General features: G+C 49.0%; 1 protein-coding gene and 2 long non-coding RNA genes across 6 annotated transcripts in view; all 3 read left to right on the top strand.

Annotated features, from left to right (window-relative positions):
- Positions 1–31: 31 nt before the first annotated feature.
- On the top strand, positions 32–8,131 carry Neurl3 (neuralized E3 ubiquitin protein ligase 3). The gene is made up of 4 exons (NM_001014100.1): positions 32–277; positions 3,817–4,305; positions 4,827–4,880; positions 7,557–8,131. The coding sequence occupies exons 1-4, from the start codon at positions 250–252 to the stop codon at positions 7,748–7,750; spliced, it is 765 nt and encodes a 254-aa protein (NP_001014122.1). The 5' UTR covers positions 32–249; the 3' UTR covers positions 7,751–8,131.
- A 2,270-nt stretch (positions 8,132–10,401) lies between these two features.
- Positions 10,402–21,647, top strand: LOC100909803 (uncharacterized). 3 transcript variants are annotated; one of them, XR_015629082.1, is made up of 6 exons: positions 10,402–10,923; positions 11,374–11,560; positions 14,293–14,460; positions 17,090–17,355; positions 19,033–19,733; positions 20,729–21,647. It is a non-coding gene; the product is annotated as an uncharacterized LOC100909803 (long non-coding RNA). The 3 variants fall into 3 exon arrangements; XR_015629081.1 differs by having other exon boundaries at positions 20,676–21,647; XR_015629083.1 differs by lacking the exons at positions 14,293–14,460; positions 17,090–17,355.
- Positions 21,648–22,828: 1,181 nt separating this feature from the next.
- The window catches only part of LOC148003683 (uncharacterized), a 4,290-nt gene continuing 2,761 nt past the window's right edge, over positions 22,829–24,357 (top strand). Inside the window, exons 1-2 of one of the 2 annotated variants that reach the window (XR_015629084.1) lie at positions 22,829–22,883; positions 24,261–24,341. This is a non-coding gene — a long non-coding RNA (uncharacterized LOC148003683). Of the gene's footprint in view, positions 22,884–24,257; positions 24,342–24,357 lie in introns of those variants that run through there. The other variant, XR_015629085.1, reaches the window with a different exon arrangement.

The raw sequence follows: 24,357 nt of genomic DNA, 5'->3' as shown, positions 1-24,357 counted from the left end.
ACAGTTACAGTCCCTGCTTCCTTTCTTTTCTCAGGCCAGCTTGCTGTAGCAGTCCACTGTGAGCCACGAGAGGTCATGGGGAAAGTCCCGGATATCGTCATGCGTGACAGCATCTAATTAATCATCAACTCTGGAACGTGATCGCCAGCCTATAAAAGGGAAAACCTTTGGAGTCTTGGAGCCCAGACCACTGGCCTTCACAGACATCTCCAGACCCAGGGACTTGTGCCCCAGGAGGAGCCCAAGCTAATGGGTTCTCGCCTCAGCCCTGAGGCCAGTAAGTAGATTTCCTGTATGACTGGAGCTGGCTTCTGGAGTCCTGGCTGCAAGGAGTACGGGTGGGAGGTCTGGAACGGGGAGAACGGAGACCTCATTGGCTCCTAGAGTGGGTTTCTTCATAGTCTGGGCTGCGTGAGAGAGTGAGCTTTCAGTCTTCCCAGGAAGCCAGCAGAGGCCGGGTGTCTCAACCCAAGATGGCTGCCAAGATACACACCCCTCCTCCTCCTCCTCCCCCACCCACTACTTGTAACCAGTCTTTAGGAACTGGATAAGGGAGAATCAAAGCTGGACTGGGGAAAAGGGTAGAGCTTAGGAGGACTGGTGGGAAAACGTGGGACTTCAGCTTTGCCTAATGGGCGGTGGCACCGTGGGCAAGTCATTTTGTCTTGTGGGCCCTCGGTTTTTCTCATCTGAAGGGTGGGACAATACTGCCACGGCCCCTGCTGTCCTTCAGGGCTCCAAATGTAGATGTCTAAATAGTAATATGACAGGAAGTTTCTCTGAGACACTTACCTATACCTGTGGTCACGTGTCCCATAGCAGAGGGACCTGGGTGAGTGGGCAGGAGATAGTATGCCACGCCTTAGATCAGAGACCAGGACCAGGCACCCTAGACCTGCCCCTGAAAGCCAATCAGCGCCCCTGCGTAGGGCCCCGTGGCAAGCACCCAAGGCTCACTCACAGTGGGCGGCCACGCCCAGAGCCACCTCTGCCAGGGCAGCTGTGTTTGGATTCAAGGCAGGGCGGTAACAATGCCAAAAGGGATGAAGTGTAACAGGTGCAGGTTTGTGCGTGAGTGTGTGTGTGTGTGTGTGTGTGTGTGTGTGTGTGCTTGTGCGCGCGAGAGAGAGAGAGAGAGAGAAAGAGAGAGAGAGAGAGAGAGAGAGAGAGAGAGAGAGAGAGAGAGAGAGAGAGACTGAGACTGTGTAGCTGAGCCTGTGATTTCCTTGGGGCTGAGAGGACAGGAAAGGACCTTTCCTGAGCTTCCAAACGGGGTGCAGAGAGAACAGGAGGCTGCAAAGGGCTGCCTGGGTACCTAGTATCCCAAAGGCCTTGATGCTGAAGGCGTTGATAGTTGGGAGGCCATCATGGAGCACTGGTGGCTGAGCATCCATCCCTAAAATCCCCAGAGCTTTGCAGTAGAGACAATAATTTGTCTTCATCTGCCCAGGGCTGGAGATGACCCCAAAGACATGGCTTGCATGTCCCCAACTTCCTAGCAGTCTAGATCAAGGCTAGCCTACATCAGTGTGTAGCACAAAGGTGGGGTCACTGGAGAAGGACCGCCTCTATGGTTCATGGAGCCTCAGGATCTGGCCTGGAAATGGGGCCCAGAACAAGAATTCTCTAGGTCTTGGTAGAGAAGGCTCGGAACCATGTGCTGACCCTGCCAATTGGGACAAACCCGATTAGAGAGCCATATCTAGCTTGTGCCCACCTCTGCCACTGCCCAACCCAGCAGTGGGATCTGTCACATTGTTCAGTCAAAGGATGAGAATATTCCTGCAAGACTCTGTGGAAGGAGCAAGGCAGAAGAAAGGTGTCCACCCTTTTCACGCCACTGTGACCCAGTTGTAAAGCCAGGAAGCAGTGCTCAGTACAAAGGAAAGGCAGGGCTTCTGTGTGGGACAAAGTCCTGAAGAACTTTTTGAGACTGACAGGGTAAGGGTGGTCTTCAGCCCTACTCTACCTGGGTCGTGTGCAGTGAATAACCAAACAAGCCATATGAAAGATTGAGGGTAGCAAGGCCCGGCCTCAAGAGGCCCCTTGTGGCTTGCCAGTGGTAGTACCTCCTGGGAGCCACACCCAGGCAGTATCCCAGAGGCCACTGGATGTAGGGACATAAGGCCTGAGCATGCAGACCAGAGACGGTAGTTCAAGTGCTCTGCTCACCTAGGGACCCATGGAGGCCCCAGTGTGTCCCTTCAGCTTCTTCCCTGTAACACAGGACATAGCTCCCAAAGACACCTGGGAAGGCTCCTAAGTGGGGTTGGAGCTTTGCCCACTCAAGCTGCCAATCAGGCCAAGGAGGACTGGCTACCATTTTAAGATAAGCAGTTCAAAGTTCCCAGACCTGAAGGGGATCTGAACCCTTTCCGTGGAGGCTGTAGTGCATGAGGCTGGGGCTCCAGCTTGGGCCTATTTCTGCTTTTGTGGTGGACCAGCAGGGTTGCAAGGGGCTGTTTCCAGCATCTGCTCTGTTGATCGGCCTCACTTGAGACCTTCACATCGGTGGTGGCTATGACCCAGCTGCGTGATGGGGAGGTAGCACCAGGACCCCAGTCCTATGTCTGACTCTGCAGGAAGACCTGTGATCTACAAGTGGAACAGGGGACAGCCAGCTGGTGGGGGATGGGGCTCCTCCGGGGTCTGACTCAAGTTCAGATTGAGTTCATCTTTCTTTTGCAGCCAGCTTCCTCTTCTCAGTCCCCATCCCCCCACTTAAAGAGGAAAGGCAGGTCGCTGTTGATCTGATCATCTGGGCCAGGAAACTCCAGCTCTCTCCCAGCCAAGGCTAAGAAGGGTTGCCCAGCAGGGAACTTTCCCTCCTGGCTGCCAAGTGCCTTTCAAAAGTCCCAAAGCTCACTATAGGCCTTGGGGGGGCCTAGGCATCTCATGCTCTCAGCTTGCACCCCTGTGCTGTGGGGAACCGATGCGTCCCCCCTCTCTTCCAGGATCAGTTCAATCAATCACCTTCAATGGGAGAGGGCTGATACTGCTCACCTGTGAGAGAAGGAGGTCAGAGAAGCAGAGAGAAAGCAGGGCTATTGTGAGCCACCTGCAGGGCGCACACGCGTCAGCGAGCCGGCCAGCCTGGCAGCTCCTCTAGGCGGGACACTTCATCTAGGGGCTGGCGAAATGGCTCAGTGAGTTAGGTGCTTGCAGACAAGCTGAAGGACCATATGGTTCAATCCCCCAAACCACAAGGTAGAAGGGGAGAACTGACTCCTGCAAGTTGTCCTCTCACCTCCAACCACGCATCCTAGTACTGTGCACTCAATGGAGAAGTAAGTGTTAAAAGAAATAGAACCATTAAATTCATCCGAGTTCATATGTCTAAATCTTTAGTTTCTTTTTGTTTAACAAGAGTTCACTGCCTATGTAGCTCAGGCTGGCCTGGCCTGGAACTCCTTCTATTGCCCAGGCAGGCCAGGAACTTGTTATTACTTTCACAGTGCTGGGATTACAGCACCACCACGCAAGCAAGCTGATGGCTCAGGGGTGAGTTTAGACAGGGCTTGGTACACATGTAGGTTCTTAGAATTCTCGTACTAGGCAGAAGCAGGAAACTGAGGTCAGGGGAGGCTGATAGACCAAGGCAGGTAGAGTGTGCTGCCCAACAGGCTTTAAGCAGATCCCTGGGGCTTGTGAGATGAGGCTTGAGGTGGTTTAGGGACTGGTGGTGGCTCCAGGGAACTGGGGGTGATGGAAATGGTGGAGGAGGAGGCCAGAGTGGCCCAGGGTGCTGGGCGTTTCATGGAAAGCCTGTACGTTAGAATGAGCCCTCACTGACTGGCTCCCTGCTCTGCTCCACAGATGCCGAGGTGCCCCGAGAGGCTCTTAGTTTCCACGGGGACGCCACGGGCGCACAGGTGCATCTGGATGACCAGCGGAGCACAGCGCGCAGGCGCTCCACGTTCCACGATGGTATCGTGTTCAGCCAGCGGCCTGTATGGCCCGGTGAGCGTGTAGCACTGCGCGTGCTGAGACACGAAGATGGTTGGTGCGGTGGCCTCCGCGTGGGCTTCACGCGCCTGGACCCTGCGCAAGTGGCCGCGTCCTGCCTGCCACCCTTCGTGTGCCCGGACCTGGAGGAGCAGAGCCCCACTTGGGCAGCGTTGCTTCCAGAGGGCTTCGTTCGTGCGGGGAATGTGGTCTGCTTCTGGGTGAACCGTAGAGGATGGCTCTTCGCCAAGGTCAACGCTGGCCGCCCCCTCTTGTTGCGCAAAGACGTGCTGGTCCAGGGCGCCCCGCTCTGGGCGGTGATGGATGTGTACGGGACCACGAAAGCCATTGAGCTGCTGGGTGAGATAATCCTTGTGGTTCCAATACTGAGTGTGGCATGGAGACGGTCCAGGTGACTTCGTATGTTTGTCTAGAGGCCCTGGTAGAACCATTCATTCTTTTATTCTCAATATGCCATCAGCCCATGGCCAGGACACTGGAGACATGAAATGGACAAAAGCTTTTAGCCTTATTCCTATAAAGGATAAGGTTAAGATATGACCAGTCCTCTAAACACTGATAGAAGGCTGGTCGCAGTTCATGAAGGAAGGAGAAAGCATTTGGATAGAACCTTGAACCTTAGTAGTTCGGCCATACTATTGTGAACAGAAAAAAAAAATCAACAAAACCAAAAGCCATACCAAACCAAACCAAACCAACCAAACAAAAACCCTACAAAGATGTGAGAGCTCAGCAACACAGCCGTGAGACCAGCAGTGGAGAAGGGAGCTTGATGCTGCAGGGTAGCGAGTGCGCGTGCGTGTGTGCATGTCCGAGCACCTGTGTGGATTCCTGGCTCTGAACCTCCCTTTCTGCCTTAGATCCCAAAGCCAACGCCTGGATCACCAGTGGGGAGCCCATGCCAGAGTCTGAAGGTGAGTGCAAATCCCGGGGTGCTGGCACTGAGTGGCTGGGCAGTCTGGCGGTTTAAAGTGATCTTTCTAGGTCCCTCAGGCAGGTCTCCCACAGGTCTTATGTCAGTTTACTGCCCACTAGAGGTCCAGATACAATGTAATGTTCTGCCTTCTAGAACATCGCTCGGTTTCCCAATTAGGAGAACTGTTCCCAATTCATGAGCCTCCCCGATCCCTGAGTCTCATATAGCTTAATCTACCCTCAAACTTATTCTAAACTCTCTTCTAAATGCTGGGATCACAGCCAAGTTTAATCTTTTTTCTTTTTTAAAGATTTATTTATTTATTATATATAAGTACATTGTAGCTGTCTTCAGACACACCATAAAAGGGCGTCCGATCTCATTACAGATGGTTGTGGGCCACCATGTGGTTGCTGGGAATTGAACTCAGGACCTCTGGAAGAGCAGTCAGTGCTTTTTTTTTTTTTTTTTTTTTCTTCTTTTCAGAGCTGGGGACCGAACCTAGGGCCTTGCGCTTGGTAGGCAAGCGCTCTACCACTGAGCTAAATCCCCAACCCCCGCAGTCAGTGCTTTTAACCGCTGAGCCATCACTCCAGCCCCTTAATCTTTTTTCTTAAAAACAAAACAAAAACAAAAACAAAACAAAAAATAAAAACAAAAAGACCCAACATCATCTATGTGCCTGGTGCCTCAGAGACCATAAGAGGCCGTTGGATCCTCTGGAATGGGAGTGGCAGATGGTTGTAAGGTGCCACATAGATGCTGAGAATCAAACTTGGTTTCTCTGCCAAGAGCAAGTGTGTAAAGCTGCTGAGCCAGCTCCCTCTAGTCCCTCTTAAACAAACAAACAAGCATAGTGGTAGAGTGATGGCCCTGCTGGTGAAGTACCTGTGTGGTCTGAGTTGAGTCCTCAGAACCCACGTGAATGGACAGGCACATGCTGGGAACACGGAGACAGAAGAATCCTTGGGACTTGCTGTCCAGCCAGGGTAGCCAATCATCGAGCTCCAGGTTCAATGAGAGAATTGTATCAAAACCAAGGGGGAGGATGATGGAGGGAAGCCCCGGACATCATGTACAGACACATGTCACACACACACACACACACACATACACACAGACAGAAACACGCTTACATGCACACAACACACACACCAACATGTACACATACATAAACACACATGTGCATACAGACAAATGGTACACATACTGACACATGCACACATACACATACCTCCACACGTGCAGATACTCATGCACACTCACATACAAATGCATGCACATGCACACACACACTCACACACATACACATGCATACCCACACATGCATGGACACATACACATGCACACACACAGGCATGCACACACATGTAGATATGTACACTGGGCTAGGGATACTGTTCAGTTAGTAGAGTGTTTGCTTACCATGCACAAAGCTCTGGGTTTGGCTTACAGCTGAATAAAACCATAGTGATAAAAGTGGGCAGGAGGGGTTGGGGATTTAGCTCAGTGGTAGAGTGCTTGGGCAAGCGCAAGGCCCTGGGTTCGGTCCCCAGCTCCGAAAAAAAGAAAAAAGAAAGAAAAAAAAAAAAAGAAAGAAAAGTGGGCAGGAGGGGCTCAGAAGTTCAAGATTATCTTCAGTTACATATAGTGAGGCTAGCCTAGGCTAAATGAGACCTTTGTCTCAAAAAATAAACGAAACAGTCAGGTGGGTATACAGCCTAGGTGTAGAGGCTTGTCTAATGTGCGCCAAGTCCTGGCTCTAGATTCAGTTCCCAATATGAGGGGGGAAAAGGCAAAACCAAACCAAACCAAATCCGTCCCTAATCATACAGCTTCATGGGTGGTGGAGGCAATGCCTTTAGTCACAGCATTTGGGAGGCAGAGGCAAGCAGACCTGTAGAGTTTGAGGCCAGCCAGTTCCAGGCCAGCCAGAGCTACACAGAGAAGCCCTCGTAAAATAAAATGAAATAAAATAAAGTAAAGTAAAATAAAATAAAGTGAAATAAATTAAAATACAACGAAATAAAGTAAAATAAAATAAAATGAAATAGGGGTTGGGGATTTAGTTCAGTGGTAGAGCGCTTGCCTAGGAAGCGCAAGGCCCTGGGTTTGGTCCCAGCTCCGAAAAAAAATAAATAAATAAAATGAAATAAAAATAAAATAAAGAAATCTTCATCAAATAAGCAGAATATAAGCCTACAAGCAAAGGAAAAGACGTGCTAGACTCACTTGTTATTTGTGGGTGTGTATGAGCTTGTTCAGACAGAATGTGTGGGCTTTATTTTCCTTGTATCCAAGCTAGAGCTTTGCTGGATCCCCGTACCTTCGGAGGACGTGTTTGTGCTGAGAGGCTAACAATGCCCAGATCCCAGTCTCTTGTGAGCTGTCGTTTATGCTGAATTCAGATTTATAAATTCATCATAGGAACAGATCAGCCATAATAATGAGTGATCTTTCCATCGGATAGTTTCAGACCACAGAGGGCTGAAACTGGGAAGCAACAGCCTAGACAAGGGGCTGTAGGTATTTTGTAGGTTTTCATGCAGTTGCTTTGAGTGGATTCTCACGGGGAATCCTGTTCCTCGGGACACTGAGCTTACCTGTCCTGTGCTGAGAGACAGGTGGCCTACCCTCCATGTGTGCCCCTGACCTATGCTTTCTTGTTTTCTAGTCACATCAGGAGAGGAGTGTGTCATCTGCTTCCACAACACTGCCAACACCCGCCTAATGCCCTGTGGCCACTCGCAGTTCTGCGGCTCTTGTGCCTGGCACATCTTCAAAGACACGGCCAGGTGCCCCATGTGTCGCTGGCAGATCGAGGAGGTGGCTGTAGAGCCTTCAGTGAAGTCTGGGGAAGGCTCCTGAGATGATGGCTTCTTGGACTGTGCAGCAAATGGGACCTGGCTCTGAGGCAGGCCCTGCCAAAGGAGAAACCTCTGTCTGGATGTTCGGTCAGCAAGCCCAGCCGAGGGCCACCGTGCCTGATCTTGGGTCAGAAAGCCTGGTTAGCCACGGAGGCTCAGCGAGTCTTTCCCCAGCCAGAACTTCTGTAGAGGCTGAGGTGGTGCAGAGAAATCTCTCTGGCTGCTTTGGGAAGCCCCCAGCATGGCAGAGGCAGCCTGAGCTCCCGTGAGGACGTGAAGGGATCCTGTTTGTGTCTGGTAAAAGTTACCAGAAGCAGGGACATATACCATGGCAATCTCCTGGCTGACTTGTGAGATAGCAAAATAAAGTTTGTTTTTGTAACGATGTCTCCTTCACCGTGCTCAGTGGTGGGGAGGTGGCACTCTGAACTGTTCAGGCTGTGAAGGCATTTGGGGACGTGCTGTCCTGTCCCACCTTTTGTGGCCTGCATTCTGCCCCACCACACACCTCTGGTGTTTGACTGTGTCTCCCTGTACAACTGTCGAGTACTGGGTTTTAGGGAAGCATCGAGACACCACTCATGGGGTGGAAGAACACAGTCTAAGGTGAGGGAGGCTGAAGTTGGGGTTCATTGACTCCTGGGTACTCAGTTACTGGGGCTACATAGAGGAGTCCGGAATGAAGGATCAGGGATCCAAGGCCTGAGAGTAGGCAGGGACCAGGGGCTCCCAAACTCCTGGACATCCAGGCATCCCTGAGTCAAAAGGAGTTGAGAGCAGAGTTGGTGGCCCTCGGCCCAGGGTTGGGGAGGGGAGGTGGGGTATGGGAACTCTGACTTAGATCATCGATGATTGTCCTTAGCTGGGTGATAATTGTTTGGAAGAGCAGAGATGCCGTCTACAGGAGTCTTAGGCTGCAGCTCTGTAGGCAAAGGCCTTCTCCATGCTCCCCATGACGGTTCTCGATGGAAGAGACAGTTCCTGTTTATCTATACCATATTTATTGACTGTTCATCATGGAAAATGAATGCATACCAACTCCTCAGGTGGACCAGTTAGATATTATTTTTTTTTTTTTTGAGCTGGGGACCGAACCCAGGGCTTTGCGCTTCCTAGGTAAGCGCTCTACCACTGAGCTAAATCCCCAGCCCCAGTTAGATATTTTTTGCAGGGAGGAATGTCTGGGAAGAGAAGCTCTAAAACCCTCAGGGCCTCTAGATACCTCATTAGCATGGAGAATTCTGTTCTGGGTGACAATTGGGGAGTGTGGTATGTGTTCTCAGCCAGGAATCTGGTAGGGAGCAGGGAGGCACCCACCGTCTCAGGTGTGTATCTGAGTGCTGGGGTCTCAGACCTGCTCTACCTTATCACGTTTCCTGGCACGCTCAACTTTCTCACAACCCCTGACCACTCTGGTCTTACGGTAAGGACTGGATGGGAGTTGGGCAGGTCCATGGGCTCTATTCACTGACCATGACAGGGATTCGGTCAATACTCCCAGCTCTGAGTCTTAGCCAGACCTTGCCCTTCCAGTTGAGTTCTGGGGTTTCAGGAGGCTCTGACACTGGCAGAAAGCAGGTATTAATGTAAAGGAAGCCTAACCCGGGACTTTTCTACGAAGGAACCCCTATGCCCGGCATGTTTGTCAAATGTAATCAGTTTATACTGTTTAAACTGAGACTGGGGAGCCAAAAACCTTTGTCCCTGATGTAGGTGGTAGCTATGTTTCATTCTATTTGCGGGGGCTCAACCTCACAGTCCAAAAAGATCGATTAATTGGTGTGAAGGGGACGGTCAGGAGCTGAGTCCCTGCCACTCGAAGTGTTATTAGGAAAAAAAGGTCTCAGGACAGAGCACTGACCCCCACCTACGTCTACCGATAGAAGCCGAGAGTTGGCCGATTATGGACGCGGGGTTCCTATACATGGCAAGTCGCTTGAAGAACTCTTTATAGCCAGTTCTATAAACCTGTGGTCAGAGGAGGTTAGAGATACGAACCTCCAGCCATACAATGAGTCATGGAAGGATCTGCTTAGGGGCGGGAGCAGGGAACTTGGACCAGAGAAGCAAAGCAAAGCAGTTCAGGGCAGAAAACCTCTGTGTCCAGAAGCTGTGTGTGGCTTCTTCACCCAGCGAGCACTGTGGTGATGATGGCTTAAGATCACCGACTTGTGGGGCTGGGGATTTAGCTCAGTGGTAGAGCGCTTGCCTAGAAAGCGCAAGGCCCTGGGTTCGGTCCCCAGCTCCGAAAAAACAACAACAACAACAAAAAAAACAAACAAAAACAAAAAAAACCAAAAAAACCCAAGATCACCGACTTGCAGAATCTGGACTCACCTGGGAACGGAGTCTCAGTAAGGGAGTGTCTACTGCAGGTTGACCATTGGGGATGGCTGTGAGGAATTTCCTGATTAGGTTAATCGAGTGGTAATCCCACCTTGAATATGGCTGGCACCATGTCAGAAGTCAGGCCTCTAGACCCAACCTTCCTAATGCTGTGACTCTTTGATCCAGTTCCTTAAATCGAGGTGCCCCCCCAACTGTAACATTACTTCATGTATGTTAATTACTTCATGTAACTGTAATTGTTGTTATGAATCATGATGTAAGTATCTGATATGCAAGACAGCCCCTGTTGAGAAACACTGCCCTAGACTGAAAGGGAGAGAAAGCCCAGGGCACAGGCATTCAGTGGTCGGCTTCCAGACTGTGGGCCGGCACACTTGTCTTGGTAACCAGTTGTCTCAGGCTCTGACTTCCTGGAAATAATGGAGCGGAAGTTGGAATTGTGGGCTAAAATAAACCCTTGCTTCCCTAAGTTGCATTGGTTGGGATACTTTGTCACAGGATTTGGAATATTTCTGAGGTCACAAAGAAAGAGATGACCATCATAATTGTTATGGTTTGTATATGCTTGGCCCAGGGAGTGACACTATTAGAAGGTGTGGTCTTGTTGGAGTGAATGTGGCCTTGTTGGAGTGGGTGTGGCACTGTTGGAGTAGTCGTGTCACTGTGGACATGGGCTTTAATACCCTAGTCCTAGCTTCCTGGAAGTCAGTCTTCTGCTAGCAGCCTTCAGATGAAGATGTAGAACTCTCAGCTCCTCCTGCACCATGCCTGCCTGGATGCTACTATGTTCCTGCCTTGATGATAATGGACTGAACCTCTGAACCTGTAAGCCAGCCCCAATTAGATGTTGTCCTTATAAGAGTTGCCTTGGTCATAGTGTCTGTGCACAGCAGTAAAACCCTACGACAATTAAAGTGTCTTATCTGTGCCCTTACTTTTGCACAAGAGTTGTTACCCACTGGCAAAATCAGTGGACTAAGTGCAGGGATAGGGACGTACGTCCTTCTGGTTTTTATCCCTGATGCAAAAAGGAAGCTGAATTGTACCTGGCTGGTTGAGGCCCAACCACAAGATCCAGTTGTTAATGTAAGATAAGAAAAAAAAATTAAAGCACAAGTTGTTTTATTTTTTTCTTTTCTGTGTGACTAAGGAGGAAGTGGGGTCAGGAAATGGTGGCTTAGAGCCAGTCAGAAGCTGAAAAACAGCTTGCGGTTTGGTAAGGAGGAAGTGGGGTGTACTGCGAAAGAAAAGATAATTGTTTGTTGCGTCTGAAAGGGCAACTGGAAAAGAAAACCAGCTGAACACCGCACCGAACCGTAGCTACAAGTCTCCCTCTCCCATCTTGCAAGGAGGCCCCTGAGGCTAACAAAGAATCCACTTCAGATGCAAGTGTAAGCTTACGAACAGGAGAAGCCTCTGAGGAACATGGATGTCATGGGAGAAGCACTCAGTTACACAGAAGGCAAGTATACCTGAAGGAACAGCTAGCAGACCAGACAGACCTAGGCGCTCCCACGGCTCCGTATGTGTGGTTACAGAGAGTGGTCTGAAAAATATCTAGATGTGTTGGGAATTAAAGACGTGATTACTGAAAATAATGTAAATAAACATCTGGTGCACGTGTGCGCACACACACGCACCCACACACACGCACACACCTGATCAGTTAACATGAGGAGGTGAGGGTCACAGCAGGACGGTGGAATAGTCTGGAATCACCTAGATTAACTGTGGAGTTACCAAGAGATGAGAAATAGATTGATCGAGAGAATAATGTAGAAGTTCAAAAAGCTTCTCCACCAGGAACTACAGCCGGTTAGAGAGAGGGGGGGGGGTGCTGCTCAGTGAAAGACTGGAGCAGCATGGCTCCTCTGAGGGGCTAAAACAGAAGGTCGTTGGTTTGGAAGGTTCCAGTTGGACACAGACCATACTTATAAGTCGGGGTTCATGCCTATAATCTTAGGACTTGAGAGGCTGAGGCAGGAGGATGGCTGTAAGTTCAAAGTAAGCCTGGGGGTACATAACGGGTACCAGGTTAGTCCAGGCTACTTAGCAAGATCTTGTCTCAAAAGTACCCACCTCTTTAGTTGACTCCAATCTGTGAATAAATGAATGAAGGAAGAGGGGAGGAAGAAGAGAGGAGGGAAAGAACCTATATAGAGCCGTCAAATTAGGTGAACTTATATATTGACTGCTGGAGCCCAGTCATTTTTCTTCCACCGTCTTCAAGGCTGAGATGCCTAGTCTAAGGGCTGGAGAGATGGACGAGCAGTGAAGAGCATTTGCTGCTCTTGCAGAGGACCTAGGCTTGAGGATTAGCACTCACGTAGTGACACCACTGTCACTTGTCAGCTGCAACTACACACACACACACACACACACACACACACACACACTGTACATTCATGAAAGCAAAACACTAATGTAGATAAAATAAAATAAACCCTTACAAAAAGACTTGGATGTCTAGCTATAACTACAACTCCGAATAGAAGGCTGAAAGAATATTTTCTAGAATACTAGCAGTGCAAAAGGGAAGATCTAAAAATGCTCACACTTAGTTATTCCCAGAGATCACCCAACTGGATCCCTTGAAATCCCTTGTCCCGCTTCACAGGACTTAGAGCTGAAGTCTTACATCTGAGCAGATGTCCACGACTTCCCAGACATCTCAGGAAACCTCTGAACGGGACATAAGAAAGTAGGAGTTGAAGCCAGTCATGGTGGCTTGCAGTAACACCAGCAAGGCTACGGCAGGAGGGTTGTGAGCTCGGGGCAAGCCTGGGCTGTGTAGTAAGCTCTTGTCTCAAAAACAGGAGAAGGAAAACTAAAGCAGATTACAGTAGAAGAGGGAGAGAACAGAGGACCTGACCACCCAAATTGGAGCTGATGTGTTTCATTTGAGACACTCCTTCACTCCTTCACTGTGATGAGGTTTGCCTAGTAACGCAGATTGGGTTGACAACATTGTAAGTCAACAATGCATTGAATCTGTCTGGCCTACTAAACCTCCTTTCATTTCTGCTACACAATCTGCTAGTGGGGACAGATTCCTGTGAGAGCCAATCTACCTCTCTTGGGCATTAATCCATTCCCATGGCCCAGCATCTCCCACGAGGCCCCACCTCCCAATGCCAATCTATTTCTTATGAGTGTTGGAGGGACAAACCACATTCACACCATAGCAACCTACCAATGGCCCACAGGGATATGAAGAAGAGTTAAACTTCATGAATGACAGGACGATGCAAACTGAAACCGAGAGACCAAGGAAGTGTCAGCTCGTACCTGGAAAGATGGCCATTATCAAAGACATGGAGAGAGGAGAGTTTATGAGGAAGTGAAGAAATAAGAATCTTAGTCATTGTCAATGGGGTGTAAATTGTATGGGGGTCCTCAAAGGGTGGAAAGTAAAGCAACCACATGGTCCAGGAGTTCTGCAGGGCCTGCGGGCATCCAAAGTCAGTAAGCCAGATTTGGAAGCCTCACCCCCATTGTCATGCTCACCACAGCACCATTCATAGTAGCAAAAGTCCAGGGACATCTTAAAAGCCCAGATAACAAGTGAGTGGATAAACTAAATGTGAAGGGGGGTGGGATATTATTCAGCCTTTGCACGCTAAGTGAAATAAGCCAGACTGAGCAGAGTAATTCCCAATGGAGAAGGCTCCAGAAGGCTGATGCAGGGCAGGTGACTACAGTCAGTAATGGGGGGCTGTGTGATTAGGATTTGCCAAGGGACTATAGATCCTCCACCTTTCATCTCAACCACAAACTGGCAACTCTAAAAAACAAGAGAGAGGCTAATTAGCTTACTATATCCACATTCTAAAACATCACATTGTGTAACTTAAACTTTTTGCCTGTCAATCATAGTTTAGTAAGGCTGAAACAAAATAAAGATACATAGTTTCAGTGACTGAGTATATGTAGACTGAGGGTCTGGTCTGAGACCCAAGATACTGTAGCCTGCTGGTCCTGAGGAGAGAGGGGTCAACACCCAACACCTCATGGCCTTGGTTGGTCAGGGTGGAGGTGGGGTTGGGCTGAGGTGACAAAGTACCAGGAGGTGCCAGTATTAAAAAGACAATAGCAAAAAAAAAAAAAAAAAAAAAAAGCCAATAGCATCAGAAACCCAGTGATATAAAACGGAATTGCAGTAGTAATGTTGAGCAATATTGATCCTCTTTCCAGAAGGATGACTCCTGAGAACCTATAATGTGGTTGGCTGACTTCTTAGATAAGCAGAAGGGCTGGACAACTGTGTCAAGTCCAGCGCACTGCAGACGGTCTGGTCGTGGTCTATTGAAACAAGTTCGGCATCCTCCCCAGATCCTTGTTACAGAAACAAAGCCCCTGGAGGTGAGGCCCATGCTAGGGAAAACACAGACAGTGAATGGGCGTTTGTGAGCCTGGAGAACTACTCCACAAGAGTGGATTTGGTTAACTCCAGCCACTCTGTTGTTTCTTCAGACAGAAGCCCTGACATTGAAACATTGGCTTTTCTTTCTTTCTGAGGCTTCTCAGCTGTGAAACAAAGGCTTAAGCTTGGTTCAGTGGCAATGTGAAACTGAATGAAGCTTTAGCTGCCTGGAAAAGGGGGAATGGGAATGAGCTTATAGCTTGTTTGGTTTCAGATTGTTTTTTAAATCGATAGTTTACAGGAAAAAACAAAACAAAACAAAACAAATCTATGTCTTATTTGGCTGCAGCAGAGACCTGGTGCCTACAGTGATGTCATCACTGAAGGGCAGATCTGAAAGTGATGTAATGTTTGTTGTTGTTTTGTGGTTCTTCAAGACAAGATTTCTTTGGGTAGCCCTGTCTGTCCTGGAACTTGCTCTGTAGACCAGACGCAGAGATCCTCCTTCTTCTGCCTCCTGAGTGCTGGGATTAAAGGCCTATGCCACCACTGTCCAGCTGTTAGTTTTTGTTGTTTTTGCTTGTTTGGTTTTGCTGTAATAGTTTAAAGCAGAAGATGATGTAATGGTTTCAACTGGCTTCAAGCCTCAGCTTTGGTATCAGCTGGCATTAGAAGATACAGAGTTGCTTATGAGTGCTTTCTTCTGGATTTCTTTGTTACTTCAAGGTCTTATTTTCTCCTGTTGTTGTTGTTGTTGTTGTTGTTGTTCCTCCTCCTCCTCCCCTTCCTCCTCCCCCTCCTTCTTCTTCCTCTTCTCCCTCTTTTTCTCTCCTCCTCTTTTCTTCCCCCTCTTCCTCTTCCTCTTCTTCTTTCACAGTAAAAGTATTTCTTAGGAAAATAGAAGCTGAGCTAGCAAGATGGGGTGGGTAAAAGCACTTGCTTGAAGCCTGGTGACCTGAGTTTGATCCCCAATCCTATGGTGGGAAGGAGAGAAGTAACTCCTCAAAGTTGTCCTCAGACTTTAAATGTCTACCATAGCATATGAACACATGCAGTACATGCACATGCACATGCACATGCATGCATGCACACTGACATAAATAAAAGTTAGAAAGGGCATTGATGGAACAAAAACAAACAAACAAAAAACCTTGCAAACCCTTACCCAATGCAACACAAACTTAGCACACACTGGAGAGTTTCTATGGAGAGTAGAGCCTGTGTAAGAATACCTGTCAGAATGTTCCAGAAGAGGCTCTTGTGATAGGCATGCACTTGGGAACAAACTGGTTATACTCACCAGAAGGCAAACACAGTTGATATAACTCAGTTTCCTACAGTGTGTGTAGCAAGAATTTTGGTTTCTTTAATAAATCCAAGTTATGTTAGGTGAATGTGTTTTTGTTTTAACCCCGGTGTGTGGGGATAAGAGACTGCTTTACAGCAGGTGATTATGATTTGCCTCGTGCTCTTTGCCAGCTGCAGATAGTTTAATGCTGGGGACTCTGGAGAGGGTGTAAATGGGAGAGCCCTGAGAGGGCCTGAGAAAGTTGCTGCTCCCCCTGCTGCTCCCCTGTTGCTCTCCCTGCTGCTCCCCTGCTGCTCCCCTGCTGCTCTCCCTGCTGCTCCCCTGCTGCTCCCTTGCTGCTCTCCCTGCTTTCCCCTGCTGCTCCCTCTGCTGCTCCCCTGCTGCTCCCTCTGCTGCTCCCCTGCTCTCCCTGATGCTCCCTCTGCTGCTCCCCCTGCTGCTCTCCCTGCTGCTCCCTCTGCTGCTCCCTCTGCTGCTCTCCCTGCTGCTCCCTCTGCTGCTCCCTCTGCTGCTCTCCCTGCTGCTCCCCTGCTGCTCCCCCTGCTGCTCATCCTCCTGCTCATCCTCCTGCTGCTTCTAGTTCCTATTGTTGCTGTTTGTCAAGTGGTCATGAGCAAAGAGACAAGAAAAGGTTGGAAAAATCATAATGGATGCAGTTTGCACTTGCCCCGAGAAACCCAATACCCTTAGTACGCAGGAAGTAGTCTAAAGAGGCCCCTTTCCCATCTAACTTTCTTTCTCTCCTGCCTAGTGTTGGGGATTGGAATGGATTAGGGTGGAATAAGGTTAGGAAGAAAGGTAGAGGTATAAGAACCCAATAAAGTAGCTAAACGGATATTCCAACAAGTGTGCATGGTGCTTACAAGGACTAACATATCTCCCCTTCACCTCTTCCTTTCTCTTTTGTTTTTTTCTTCCTTCCTTTTTACTCTTTATTTCCTCTGGCATTGATGATAAGTCCTTCATGAGCAAGTCCTCTACGCAAACTCTACTACTCTACTGCTGAGCAAACCCTTGCTTTGATTTTATAAGACAGGTCTTACTGTGTCGCCCAGGCTGGCCTTGAACTTGAAATCCTTTTGTCTTAGACTCCCAGCTAGCGCAACAAGGTCTGGCTTCCCTGTTTCTGACATCCTGAATGTTGTATATAGTCAATGTCAGGTAGATTAAGATAGATAGAATGATGTGTGCAGGTACCTGTTAATGTGTAACAGAGTGAGAGATACCCCTGGGAAAGGAGGAGAGTGGATGAATGGTCATGTGCATATTATTTGCAATCTCGTTTTTCTTATGATGGGGATGCATTTTATTTTGTTTAGGAAATAAAAATAATTCACTTTGGAAAACATTCTGCTGATTCTCCAAAAGCACAGTTAGCATATGAGCCAGCGGGTCCGATCTCAGTGCATGCCAATTGTTCTGAAAGCACATGCCCGCATGAACAAAGTTCAGAGAAAAACCATCCATTCACAATAGCCCCAAGATGGAAACAACCCAAATGCGTGAACCAGCTGATAAAGAGATGGCGGAGTAGGGCAGGGGTCACAGTGGTCACCCTCTTGCCTTAGCTGCACATACTGGGATGGTAAGTGCAAGCCACCACAGTGAGCTGCCATGGGCACAGGTTAGGATGAGGAGTATTGTCTGTGAGTTATATCTCGATGGAAAAATGGTCAGCCAAACCAAAAACTCCACAATACTCTGGACGAAGAGCAGGGGGAGCAGAAACAAACAAGGGCAAGCAAACAAAATCAGGAAAGCAACACAGATCCGGGACTGGGAACATTCAGTGGCGGAAGGCAACACAGATCCGGGGGTAGGAGCATTCAGTGGTGGTCCTGCTCCCTGCAGCTGCTAGGAAGGTGGAGAGGGGAGGAAAGGGTATCTCAGAGAGTCAGAGGCGAATGGGGAGATAGAGAGGGGCAGGGCCCTGTGGGAGTCATAAGGGGAGAGGTCAGTCTGTAATCAATGTGGTCGAAATGGAGGTATTTAAAGAGACCACTACATCTCTTCATTTGAGTATCAGAGTCTTGAAACAAAGGATCTACAAGATGGGAATTTCCTCAGGAAGAGAAAGGGCACCTGGAGAAATGGCTCAGCTGTTAAGAGCTCTGACTGCTCTTCCAGAGGTCCTGAGTTCAATTCCCAGCAACCACATGGTGGCTCACAACCATCTGTAATGAGATCTGGTGTGTCTAAAGACAGCTACAGTGTATTCGTATACATTAAATAAATAAATCTTTAGAGAGAGAGAGAGAGAGAGAGAGAGAGAGAGAGAGAGAGAGAGAGAAACAGAGAGAGAGAAACAGAGAGACAGAGAGAGAGAGTCCCAGCCAGGAGCAGGAAGGTGGGGCTTTTACTGCAGCCTAGACATGATGGGGTCGATGGTAGAAAGGACTGCACTGAACCACCTAGATGTGCATATAGGCTAGAGGTCCCTAGTCGTTTATTTAAACTTTAATATAATTTCAGGACGCCGAAATGGACCCTCAGAGGGTCACCGAATCTTCCCATTTGGCTACATTGAATAAATCTCCACTTTCCGCTTGTTACTATTTTTTTTTTTAAGAAAAAAAATCTTATTTTACCTTTGAGTACATTGTAGCTATTTTCAGACACACCAGAAGAGGGCATTGGACCCACTACAGATAATTGTGTGGTTGCTGGGAATTGAACCCAGGACGGTTGAAAGAGCAGTTAGTGTTCCTAACCACTGAGCCATCCCTCCAGCCCACTCTTCTGCCATTAATTTGGCTGTTCTAATTGAGGATAGGTGGCTGAACTTGGAATCTTGAAGTACAGACTGTGCCCCCAAGTTCAGTAGCAAGCCTGGCTAAAGCAGCAGGAATAGGAGGAGAAGGCTCGCTGTCCTATCAGTCTTCAACAGAGCCAGCTTCAAGGTTGTGCCACAGTTGGGTGCTAATCCCATCCGGGCCTGCTCTCTCATTGTGCGTGCTAGGTGACAGGTGAACCACTGGTAAGGTTCGTTTTCCTGGAAGCGGCTTGATTTCTAGGTTGCTGGAATGGAAGGGCAGCGGATGAAAGCAAACAGGGGTGTTTCATTAATCATCCTCTAGAGCATACTTGGCAGAGTTAGAAAGGAAAGCAAAATCCCTGTGTAGGACTGGCTGTGGGGTGTGAGCAGGAAGCGTCCAGGTCGGGCCCGGGACTGATGAGGGGCTTTCCTTGAAACTGAGGAAATTCCCGTGGCTTGATTAGGTGTCTGGCATAGCTGCTTAAAACCCCCTGTCCTCCCTCACAGCCTAGCCTCCTGTGGTGTTCGGCCCCAGCTGGAGCCCCGCACTAGAGCGCGTTGGCATTCTGCTTCGGAGAAGCTGCTTGAAAATTTCAGCATAGAAGTTAACAAGGAAAGGATGGAATTGGAAGGTCAGATGTCTGCGTCTGATTGAAGGGGACCGTCACGCTACTGTCCCCATTTCTTCCCAGCTAGTTACCAGTGTCCCTGCAACTCAGGAGGAGTTCCCTCGCGAGCCGATAGGGGGCGCCTTCTCCATGTTCCTCTGCTGCACCCAGCTTCTGACGAAGGAGAGAGCAGGTGGCAGTCCCATTGGACAGACACCTGAGCCTCAGAGGCCGTATCTGACCTGCCTGAAGCCACAGTCCTCAGTACATCAGTCCTCAGTACAGTTGAGATCGGAAGTCCCAGCCAAGACAGAAACCCTTTGCCTCAGGATGGACCCTTTATGATTTTGAGGCAGGATGGAAAGTCAGACAACTTTGGGAACATGGGAAGAGAAAGGAGAAGCTTCTGGATGACCTTTCTCACCTGACCTGAGGACCAAGAATTCCAAAATGCCTTACACCTTTCTCATTCCTCGGATGTAAACCTGGGGATCTCTAGGGATCCATCAGAAACCCCGTTTGCAACAAAATACATGGTTTAACTTTTGTATTACCCTAGTTATACTGATTTTATTTCATCAGATTGGAATCCTACCCAAGGTACCTCCAGAGTCATCCTATAATTTCATTTATGAAAGAGAGACGGGGGAAGGGAGGGAAGGAGGAGGGAGGGAGGGAGGGAGGGAGGGAGGGAGGGAGGGAGGGAGGGAGAGAGAGAGAGAGAGAGAGAGAGAGAGAGAGAGAGAGAGAGAGAGTGTTAATTCCAGCACTCAGGAGGCAGAGGCAGGTGAGTAGGTGAGTATCTGTGAGTTTGAGGCCAGCCTTGTCTACATAGTGAATTCCATGCTAGCAAAAGCTAATAGTAAGACCCTGTCTCAAAATCAAACCAAAGCAAAACAGGCTTGACGCTCTTGATGTGCCAGCATGCCGGCCTGAGTTCAATCCCCAGAATCAAGGTAAAAAATCAAACATGGCTTTCCACGCTTGTAACCCTGGTGCCGATGGGAACAGGGAGCCAAGATAGGAGCATCAGCGAAGTTTACTGCCTGGCCAGTCTAGCCAATATGGTAGCCCCCAGGTTCAGTTAGAGACACTGCCTATGAATACATACACATACATACATACATACATACATACATACATACATTCATTCATACATACATGCATACATTCTGCAGACCCATACATAGACCCATGCAAAGCCCTCAATATAGAAGATACCTTTCTCCCTTTCAAGTGTCTACTTTGCCCTGTTGATGGCCACACAGAATCTCTCGTGTGCCACTGCACCTGCTGGTTCACACCGAAGATCATCACTCTTTTGAGTTCCCCGTGCACACAGCACTTTCCTTTAGGTACCCAACCAAGCACCCGGAGGAATTACAAACTCCCATGAGAACAGAAAATATTGCCTTCAGGTGTCAGGGTAAGGACTACTACTAAATCTACCCCAAACCACCCCACTCAGGGTTTACGCAGGGAAGAACCCGTGCGTCTGGGTTCTCCATTACCCCTGTGTCAGTTACTCACTCTGGCCTCTAGGGGGCTCCCCAGGAACACGGACAAGGAGCCATCGTCTCCGTTCTTTCATCCAGGATTCTAAATGTGAACTAATGGATGCAGTTTGGTAACCCACAAAAGTAACGCCACACGTTCTGGAGGAGAAGACGTATCTCATCAGAGGATGACAATCCGTGAGCCATGGGGATCAATGGGAACTCCGAGTGACCAGTATTCCTTGAGAACACAGACCATCTCTGGTCACCTCTGGGTAAAACTGCCCATTTTAACCAATCAATTGATTAATTTGGTTTGCGCGTGGATGTGTGCCCATTGGCGAGGTCATGCATGTGTAGAGGCTAGAGGTGGATTTCAGGCATCCTCCTCAATCACTTTCCACTTTCTTTTTTCTTTGTTGAGGCTGTCTCACTAAATCTAAAACCCACTGTTTAGTTAGACAGGCTGGCCTGCAACCCCAGGAAATGCTTGTCTCTTCCCCTAGTTCTGGGGTTACAGGCATGCAACATGCCTGGCTTTTAACTGCATGCTGGGATGCAAGCTTAGGACTTCACACGTGTGCATCCACATCTTACACACGGAGCCATTTCCCAGCTGGGAACACCATATTTGATGCAGGCTGACTGGTTCCCCTCAAGCTTCTAATTGGTGCTCACAACCAGATAGACTTCTGACTGCTGAAGCCGTATCTTGCTTGTACCACTCCGAGAACCATCTCACCAGCCACAGAGTCAATAGTTTAAAAACATGGACTGGAGAGATGGCTCAGTGACTAAGAGCACTGACTGTTCTTCCGGTCCTGAGTTCAATTCCCAGCAACCACATGGTGGCTCCCAAACATTTGTAATGAGATCTGATGCCCTCTTCGGGTGTGTCTGAAGACAGCTACAGTACACTCATATGCATAAAATAAATAAATCTTTAAGTAAAGTGAAGACAGCAACAGTGTACTCACATAAAGTAAATAAATAAATCTTTAAAAATAATTTAAAAACACATTTTGCATGTCTGTTTTCTGTTAGGATTTAAATCTCGGCCCGTGCCTGGACAGAATGCACCAAGTCAACATGGTTCCGTGAGGAGAAGTTTAATGAGAGAAGAAGAGAGGAGAGGAAAGGAGGCCAGCCATGGGCATGTGGGGGGAAAGGGCAGGATGGGGAGAGAAAGGACAGGAAAGAGCAGAGAAGAACAAAGAGAACAAGAGGGAGAGGAAGGGGGCAAGCAGCCTCCTTTATAGTCAGGCACAGCTGGCTGTTGCCAGGCAACTGTGGGGCAGAGCATACCTGGCTGTTCCCAGGTAGCTGTGGGGGTGGAGCTTAGGCAGAATATCAACATTCCCCGTTTTGGTTTAATTAAAAAGAAAAATTAGAGGCGATGGTGGAGCAGGGATAGGGTCGTTGTGATCTTTGACCACTTTCTACTTGCTTTGGGGCAACGTGTTTCTAGGGAACCTAGAAAAATGGGTATAGGGATGTTTGTCCAGTCTTAGAGTTGGCTGTTTCCTTGTTGTCCAGGGTCTGTGGAACCATCTGAGGATAGATCAGAAGGAACAGGTCTAATAGAAGCGTCTATGAATGTGAGAAGAGATTGGACATCTGGAGGTGGCTTCTCTGGAGCTGTCCCGGGTGTAGTAAGCGCCTGGACTTCACAAGATGCTGAAACACACACATATATTTATTATAGGCAGAGAATAAGATTAAGTGTATTTGGAAGAAAAGAAATCTTTTTCTCTTAGATGGACATTTGAAACCCAGAGGAATCCCACCCTTTGGAATAGGTAGTAAGGGGGAACTTTAGGCAGGTGTACTTATCTGAGTGGAGTCTATTTGGTCCATGAGAGATAGGTCTGAGTAAGTTTCCTGTAGCTTATAAGTTTAAAAAAGAGATAACAACACGAGTTAAGCTTTTTGTGGAGCCATATTCGCTTTTCCTGCTGCTGCGAACCAGGGGCTGCAGTGGCAGGCAGAGCCCAGAAGCCCCGCATGAGAAAGTGCCAAGTGAAGGGGTCCAACGCACGTGGGAAAGCAGGCCTCACATACAGGGTTCCTGCGGAAAGGGGCCAGACCTGCTTTTCAGGGGCAGGAACTGGGAGGTACGGCAACCAGGAAGGGAGGAGGGGGAGGCCTGGGGGCGGGGCCAGACAGAGATATTGTTTTCTGTGTTAATTAGTGTAAATTAGACCAAAACATCCCAGGAAATGGGGACAGGCGGTGAAGACCGATAGACCTGTGGGTGAGAATAGGGATTAATTACTCCTAACAGTGCTGGGGCTACATTTAGAACCCGTGCTCCTGAACCAGTGAGCAGTCTATCCAGGCCTGGCCCGGCATTACACTATCTCAAAAAAAGAGAGAGGAGGGGGTTGGGGATTTAGCTCAGTGGTAGAGTGCTTGCCTAGCAAGCACAAGGGCCTGGGTTCGATCCCCAGCTTCGGAAAAGAGAGAGAGAGAGAGAGAGAGAGAGAGAGAGAGAGAGAGAGAGAGAGAGAGTCTTACCCAAGGGAAAAGGTCCTAGAACGAGGGTCAGTGAAAGGGTCCATCCCCAGGGGCAGCACAGGTAGCTCCAAGCTCAAGAACGCTCCCCTGAGACCTTGGGTACACCATGGAAAGTCAAGCTCTGAGGTAGAGAAAGCTCACCTAGGTTGAGTAGGTACCGCTCAGCAGCACGTACTTGAAGAGGGTGCTCTCCTTGGAGGGCAGCTATAAGCAGGGCATCACAGCGATGGGGAGGCCTGCTGGAGTGGTGGAAGTCCTGGATCCCACAGCAGCTAGCAGGTTATGGTGCTGGTTGGATGGCATAGATGACATAGTGGAGGCAAGCAGCTTCGATCAAATTCTGGTGGTGCGAGCAGAAGCAGCAGTGAATATAACAGTGGGGCCCAAAGGCAGGACGCGCGGTGGCGATCTCGAGTGGTGCTGGCAGAAGGGGCGAACATCTCCAGTCCTCTCTACAGCCAGCGCGAGCATGCAGCCCATGGCGAGCGATTGCAACTCTGCCCTGGTCCAAGGGTGGACTGTGAGAGCTCACAGCTCTAACCCTCCCCACAACGACTCCGAGGCTCTACGAGAGTGTGTAGACCGTGACCGCGCCTGGTGCTGGGGGTTGTGGCCGAGGCTTGTGGTGGGAAAGGCCTATCCTCTGCCTTGTGGTTGGCAGCAGGGCAGAGGGGTGCCAGGCCATGTGGGCGCGTGGAGACCAAAATCCTCACACGGGGCACCAATGTTAGGGTTTAAATCTCGGCCCGTGCCTGGACAGAACTCACTAAGCCAACATGGTTCTATGTGGAGAGGTTTAATGAGAGAAGAATAGAGCAGAAGAAAGGCGGCCGACCATGGGCTCATGGAGGGGAAGGGGTAGGGATGGGGAGGGAAGGGATGGACAGAGGGGAAGAAAGCAGAGAAGTGAAGAACAAAGAGCAAGAGGAAGAGGTGGGGGCACACAGCCCCCTTTATAGTCAGGGACAGCTGGTTGTTGCTAGGCAACTGTGGGGCGGAGCATATCTGGCTGTTCCCAGGTAGCTGTCGGGGTGGAGCTTAGACAGAATACCAACACTTTCTTTTCTAATTTCTTTGTTTTGTTTTGTTTTATTTTGTTTTTGTATCATGACAGGGTCTGGCCTCATAGCACTATCTAAATTAACCAAGGATGACTTTATGGTCTTGCTCCACCTCCCAAGTGCTGGGATTACAGGTATGTGCCACCATGT

This window comes from Rattus norvegicus, chromosome 9 (genome assembly GCF_021556685.1).
Source record: "Rattus norvegicus strain SHRSP/BbbUtx chromosome 9, alternate assembly SHRSP_T2T, whole genome shotgun sequence".
NCBI classification, from domain to species: Eukaryota; Metazoa; Chordata; class Mammalia; order Rodentia; family Muridae; genus Rattus; species Rattus norvegicus.
This window is presented reverse-complemented; position numbering and strand designations above follow the sequence as displayed.

Bases quoted from the DNA above. Each gene is read 5' to 3' on its own strand.
- Neurl3 (NM_001014100.1), top strand. From the start codon at position 250: ATGGGTTCTCGCCTCAGCCCTGAGGCCA. The intron at 4,306-4,826 runs GTGAGATAATCC...TTTCTGCCTTAG, and splicing joins GAAAGCCATTGAGCTGCTGG to ATCCCAAAGCCAACGCCTGG. The intron at 4,881-7,556 runs GTGAGTGCAAAT...CTTGTTTTCTAG, and splicing joins GCCCATGCCAGAGTCTGAAG to TCACATCAGGAGAGGAGTGT.